Source organism: Girardinichthys multiradiatus, chromosome 6, assembly GCF_021462225.1.
Source record: "Girardinichthys multiradiatus isolate DD_20200921_A chromosome 6, DD_fGirMul_XY1, whole genome shotgun sequence".
Taxonomy (NCBI): Eukaryota; Metazoa; Chordata; class Actinopteri; order Cyprinodontiformes; family Goodeidae; genus Girardinichthys; species Girardinichthys multiradiatus.
Genome location: NC_061799.1, coordinates 30,556,899 through 30,564,058, shown reverse-complemented (window position 1 = coordinate 30,564,058; position 7,160 = coordinate 30,556,899). Strand labels below are relative to the sequence as shown.

Here is a 7,160-nt window from a genome sequence, read left to right as displayed (position 1 = left end):
CCATTTTTTCAAACTTTGTGTGCTAAAAAATCTTTAACATCAGACAACTTTCAGGACTTTTAGAAATGTTTAAATCTGAATGAGACCTTGGTGTTCTTTCAGGTGGTTTTTGCCTGGAAACTCTCCTTTGGATAAACTTTTTGCGGCTGTCTCTTTCTTATTGTTGAATCATGAACACTGACATTAAGTGAGGTAAATTAGGTCTGCGGTGCTTTAGATGTTGTTCTAGGGTCATTTGTGACCTCTCGGATGAGTCATTGTAGCACTTTTGGAGTAATTTTGGTAGTACAACCAATCACCCCTGTTCCATATTTTGTCCAATGTGGATAATTTCTCTTATTAGAGACTGCTGTAGTCTTAAAGTCTTTGAAATGGGTTTATTATCATTTTCCGACTGATAGATGCCAAGAACTTAATTTCTCATCTGTTCTTGAATTTCTTTAGATTGGGGCATGATTTGTCACTATATGATATCCTCTAGCCAACTTCCTGTTGTCAGACACTGATCTAGTTGGGTGACTTCTTGGTTTTACAGCTCAGGTATTAATTAGGCTTGACTGTGGCTAATGAAACTGAATCAAAAAGGTGGTTAATTATTGTTAATTCAACAAGGTGAGCAACAATATTTTTTTTATAAGGCCAGGTTAGTTTAAGAAATTAATTTGAAATTTGAAATGATCTATCTATCTACCTATCTATCTATCTATCTATCTATCTATCTATCTATCTATCTATCTATCTATCTATCTATCTATCTATCTATCTATCTATCTATCTATCTATCTATCTATCTATCTATCTATCTATCTATCTGTAACATGCTTTTTTTATTCCGTCACAATCAACAGAGGGCTTCTGAAACTTAACATATCTACTAAACATGTATCTGTCTACTTGTTTGAATGCCTGCAGACTCTTGCACATCAACCCGTTCATTTTTCTTACAGCGGGTGAGACGCAGGTATTAGTCGTTATCCCTCTCCGGTCTGCGTTTTTGACGGTAAACGCGGGCCTCCCGGTGCCTTTTTACCGGAGCTGCCAGATGATCGGCGCAGAGTGGAGGGTCCCACGGGACGCTAAACACGTGGTCTCTGCTGCCACAAGACGTCAGCGGCAGATGGCATGGGTACCCGCTGTTGGCATGAGTGTCATTCCTCAAAGAGAGAGGGAAGGAAGGGGGAGAGCGGATCGCAGCGAGGAGGAGAAAGGAGGGTTTGAGCTCTGGCTGGTATAATTGTGCAGTTTGCAAAAGAAAACTGTAAGAAACTACCGCGGAGATTCAAAGGATGATTGGGGCCATGAGAAGTACACGTTGACCAGAGGTGGGTATGATTTTGTGCGTTTTTAAAAAAAAAATCCGTTTAATCTGAGTACAATATTGTTTAGCTGAATTAAAAAAAAATACCAAGGCTTAATTTGGTAAAACTGTTCTAAAAGATTCAGCAAAAGGCCAAAACATTCTTCAAGTCAGTGCAGCTGAGTGTTTTTGAAAAGGTACCAGTTACATCGGCCTCGCTTGCCAATTTGTTCCTCTTCCTCCTGGGAGGACTCATTCACAGGGTAATTAACTGACAACCTTCAAAAGACGTCGGCGTTGAATTTGCTCTTACAGTTTACGTCTCCACTTTAATCCTGCAGGAGATATGTTGACGCTGCCATTCGAGGAAACTCATATGATGTGTGAGCCGCGCTTTGGTGCCAACTATCCCCGCGAAAGCCTGCCTGAGAGCCTGCAGCAGCAGGAGCGACAACAGCGCACCACGGCCAGGTCCGACCCGGACATGATGAGGGAGGCCGAGGACGACCTCTCCGACAGGGAAGAAGACGAAAGGGAGGACGACCAGGACGAGAACGAGCTGCAGAAGAAACGGGGTCCGCGGAAAAAGAGGCCTGGCAAGGAGCATGTGGACAGGGCCAAACTCCGGCGCCAGGAAGCCAACGCCCGGGAGCGCAGCCGGATGCACGGCTTGAACGCTGCACTGGAGAGTCTGCGCAAAGTTGTGCCGTGCTACTCAAAAACTCAGAAACTGTCCAAAATCGAGACGCTCAGACTGGCAAAAAATTACATCTGGGCCCTGTCAGAGACCCTGAACGCCGGGAAGAGACCGGACCTTCTCGCTTTTGTGCAGACTTTGTGCAAGGGATTATCTCAGCCAACCACCAACTTGGTGGCGGGCTGTTTGCAGCTGAACGCTAGAAATTTTCTCACGGATCACAACGGAGAAGTGATGTTTTCTGGCAGGTCACCTTACGAAGCTATGTACTCGTACACCGGCTCGGACATGAACTCACCCCCGGGCCACAGCGGTGGCGTCATGGACGCCAACTCCAAGCCGTTCCGACACTACAGCTACAGCAGCGCCTACGAGACCTACTTCGAGAACCCGTCCCCGGACAGTAGCAGCCCACATTTTGACGGCCAGCTGAGCCCCCCGATGAGCTTCAACGGGATTTTCTCCCTAAAACACGACGACCCGCCAGATTACGGGAAAAGTGGCCACTACGGTGTGCGCTACTGTGGCGCGCCAGGGCGCACGGCCCTGGCACCCACCTCAATGTACCGAGTCTCCCCGGAGGCCCGTTTTCCCTACGACCTGCACGTCCGCAGCCAGTCCTTCCAAACCCAGGGGGAAGTTAATGGGTCATACCACAATTAATTCATCAGCCAGGACAAAGTGCAAGCTTCAGATGCAAATTTCTCTGCACAAAAGTAAAAAACAAAACTGAACTCTGATGCACATTTGGGGGTTTAAAGTGACTTTTTAACTGTAAAGGCAGCAATTTGGATTATATGATTTTAATTAATGATGAGAAACTTTCATCTTAAATTGATCTTGATGTTTTTAATGGAAAAAGTTTTAATGAAATGGTGCTATGTATCTGTTTCCAAACAAGTCGAATTTAAAAGGGAAACGTAGATGAGGATCACTTATTTTCCTTTTTTATTTGCTTTTATTTATTTATTTCATTTGTTTTTACAGTTGCAGCGTAGTGTTCACATTTTTTTCTTAACGGAAGTACAGCAAATGTTGGTGATTATACACCTTATTGATGCAGGTAATACCCAACACAATCCGGTTATTTGAAACGATTTTAAATAAAACTAAAAAGAAGGTGGAAAAATTGGTTTCACTTTATCAGGGAACTGTACCCAAACATGTCTGGAGTTCAGAGAATCATTGTGTTGGCAATAAAAGTTAAATTGAGCTATGCAATGTTGCCAAATACAATCCGTGTATATTTAAAATTTGAAATGCATTTTCATTAAAGCACCTCGTTGTTTAGGACCTAAAATGAGTCAATTACAGGACAAGGGCCTGAAAGTAAGGGCAGAAAAGGTCACATTTAAATGCATTGCTATATGTCGGATAAATTTTGTGGTACCGAACTGAATGTAAATTATTTCAGTATTTATGTACTATTTATTTCCAAGTCCGTTTTTTTGTGAATAATATATAATAGAAATGAATAATGTAAAATCATAGTGTGAACTTATGTGAATTTCCACAGTTTGTTTATGTTGCAATGTTGTAAAATTTTACCAGAGCTGACAGGAATACAAGGCATTTGGGTGCAGCTTAAATAAAATGTAAAATGCTTTAAAAATGGGGAAAAAAAACTGAGAAAGACAATGGCCATCAGTAAACAACGAAGTTGAAGCTTTGGACTGCGTGATGTGAACTTTTTTCTGTTGAGTGCACTTAGTGTTTCTGCACAATGTTGGTAACAAATCTCATAAATCCTTTAGAATTTATTTATTTATTTATTTATTTTATCAGATACCCAGTGCTTATTGGATGATGACTCTAATTTATTTCATGAAACGCACACAGCCACGCACGCACACGCTCTTCACACTGACACGCACTTCTGGAAAGCCGTTATGGAACGAAATATTCGTGAAGTAATGTGTTAATGTTTTGTGATGTGTTTTCTCGCAATAAAATAAATTAATTAATTAAAAATAAAGAAATAAATTAAAAAGAAGAGGACGTGGGAGGCTTTATGTTGTGTCCCAGATTCTCAGCTTTCTGTAGCCATGATCGACAGCAGATGGCAATTAGGAAAATACAAAAATAATAACAATAGTAGCTGGAAAATAAATGTAGATAAAACCAAGACTTTTGTTAATAATTTCTAAAATGCGACTCAGAATGTGGCAGGGCAGGGCGGTAAGATTTGCGCTCTGAATTCTTAACCTCGAAACGCTTAAACGCTCTACTTTTTACTTTTTAATTACAAGTTGGCATTCATTGTCCTTTTTAAGTGTTTTTTTTTTTTTTTTCTGTTTTATTTGTCGCTAATTTGACTGACTTCCAGCTGATCAGATGGCTGATTTGTGTCAGAAGCGCCCAGGAGGTGTTGGATGTCATCCAGTCTGCAGCGCATGGCGGTTGGTTGATCCTCCCAGTTTGGAACAAAGTGGGTTTGATAATCCCCGGAGGCAACAACATTACTGCTGTAAAAGACAAGCAATCTCTTCGAGAACAGAAACGATCAACAGTCTTTCGTGTCTGGCGTTTGTTCCTGCTCTTTTCGTGCTTGGAACTATCTGCATGTTGCTCTTTCTGGGTAATTATTTAAATGTTTCCGAGTCCTTTAATCAGCCCGTTTTCACTGTTAACACCGGATTGTTTATATACGATGATCTAATACAAATTGCATAGATGATCCCTTTATTAAATAATACACTGCAAACAGTATTATGTCACGTAAGAACATGCAGCTCTGGTTTGTTCACAACGTATAGAACTTTTTTACATTTTGTCACGTTTCAGACACACATTTAAATGCATTTTGAGGGGATTTGGTATGATAGACCAACACAAAATAGTCCATATCTGTGAAGTGGAATTAAACATTTTCCAAATGGAAATTTAATGTATTGTGCATATGTATTTAGCCAAAATCAGTTTAATACTCCTAAATAAAATCCAGTGAAATCAATTGTCTTCAGACGACACCGAATTAGTAAATAGTTGGCTGAGATAACCCTTTGCACAAAGTCTGCGCGAAAGTGAGGAGGTCTGGTGTCTTACCTGGGCTCAGGGTCTGTGACAGGGCCCAGATGTAATTTGTCTGAGTCTCAATCTTGGACAGTTTCTCAGTTTTCGAGTCAACCTGTGTGCAATTTAATCTTAGTAAAATACAGCTGCCCTTTGAAGGCCTCAGAGGTTAGTGAACAAAACAGTCTTTAGAGATCATGAAGAGCAAGGAACACAACAAACAGGCCAGGGATAACATTATGGAGAAGTTAAAGGTCAGGCTCTAAAACAATCTTCTGAGCAGTTGACATTTCATGGAACACTGTTCAGTCCATCATCTGATAATGTAATATGGCACAAATGCAAACGTACAAAGAAATGGCTGCCCAACTAAATGGACAGACTGGACAAGGGAAGCATTATTCAGAGAAAATACTAAGAAGGCCCATTGTAACTATAGAGGAGTTGCAGAGACCCACAGCTCAGGTGGGATAATTTGTTTAAAGGATAACAATTAGTTGTAGTTGTAGTAGTTCCTTTAAAAAGGAATGGGGAAAAAAAAGCTATTGTTAAAAGAAAGTCATATAAAGTCCCATTTATCTAGGGGACACAGCAAACCTGGAAAATGGTGCTTCAGTCAGCTATACTGCCAGCGCTACTTTGAAATGGTTTATATGAAAGTATATCCATGTGTTAGAATGCCCAGTCAAAGTCCAGACTTAAATCCAATTTAGAATCTTTAGTAAGGCTTCAAGATTGATGTTTAGAGATGCTTTCTGTGTCCACGTATGCTCTCCCTCCAATCTGACTGAGCTTGAGCTATTTTGCAACAAGGAATGGGCAAACATGCCAGTCTTTAGATGTTCAATATTTTTTCTTCCTCTTCACAATTATTCACCATTATGCACGGCAGTTGGAGGATATAACATGGCAAAATGTAGAAAAGATCAAGGGTTATGAACACTGAAATTTTTATTGAGCCTCTCAGCCCAAGGTCAGATTTTAAACTAATTAAAGCAACAAAATAGATCTAATAAAAGTTAATCTTGCTGCTTTAATACCTGTGATCTGTGATTTACTGAAATAAACCTAAGGAGAAGCTACACTTCTAAATCCAAAAGCTCTAATCTCATACTTCAGATATCCTGATCAATCTTCAAGCAAGTAGGTCAAACAACATTAGAGACTGAGAAAGTTCAAATGTGCAGATGTATTTATCATACTGTTCCCTATTTATGGTTTAGGTTTTACTGGCAGTATTTTGCTTGAAAAATGTAATAAGTTGACAAGATCAATCTGATTCAATCCAGTTCAATGTATTTATTAATACAGTTTCACAACAAATGTCTCAAAGCACTTTGTAAGACAAACAGATCAAATTTATATACTGAAGTTTATAGTCAGTTCAGATTAATCATACAGACAGATTAAAATTCAATTACTGACATTCCAATTGGATCCCAGTTTTAAAGCAATGCATACACCGTAGTTTATTATTCTGATTCCTATCCAAGAAAACCCAACCAATTGCAAGTCATGGACTTTGTAGCAATCCCTTTTCCTGAATGAGTACATGTCAGCAGTGGACAGTTGATAGCTTTGAGTCGTTAACTTTTCAGCAGTCACTCATGCTGATCATACATGAGGTGACAGTGGAAATCAAAGTCCCTTTTAACAAGAGGAAATCTCCAGAAGAACCTGACTTAGTATGAGAAACTATCTGCCATGATTGACTGGAGGTTCAAAAGGACAGAACAGACACACAAGAAACACAACAGCATTGATACAGAAGTACTTTCTGTGGGTTTTAAAGTGACTCCATGTATGAGAAAAGCACAACTTTGCATATAATCTCTGAGCCAGTAGTAACATCTACGCCCTGAAAGGCAGAGACTACAAAGTCAGTCACATAATAGCTCCTTCAACTGCTTTGTCTAGGACTGAGGCAGGGTTAAACACAGAGACAGAATCAAGTCTATAGAAAGAGAACAATAACCATCAGCAGCTTAACCAGTGGCCTGCATGTGTCACAGCTAAGCAACAAAACATAGGGCCAGGTGTAACTTCTTGAAAGAGAAAAAACAGAGAAAACATAAAGTTAATGTCAGTAATAACTGCAGATTATCCAGAATTGGAGAGTAGAAGGAGAAAGTAGCAGGGTGCTGAAAATGGTCA

At 40.0% G+C, this 7,160-nt stretch overlaps 1 protein-coding gene across 1 annotated transcript; it reads left to right on the top strand.

Annotated features, from left to right (window-relative positions):
* Positions 1–992: 992 nt before the first annotated feature.
* Positions 993–3,664, top strand: neurod6b (neuronal differentiation 6b). Its single transcript, XM_047368761.1, has 2 exons — positions 993–1,322; positions 1,639–3,664. The coding sequence occupies exon 2, from the start codon at positions 1,644–1,646 to the stop codon at positions 2,655–2,657; it is 1,014 nt and encodes a 337-aa protein (XP_047224717.1). The 5' UTR covers positions 993–1,322; positions 1,639–1,643; the 3' UTR covers positions 2,658–3,664.
* Positions 3,665–7,160: the final 3,496 nt, after the last annotated feature.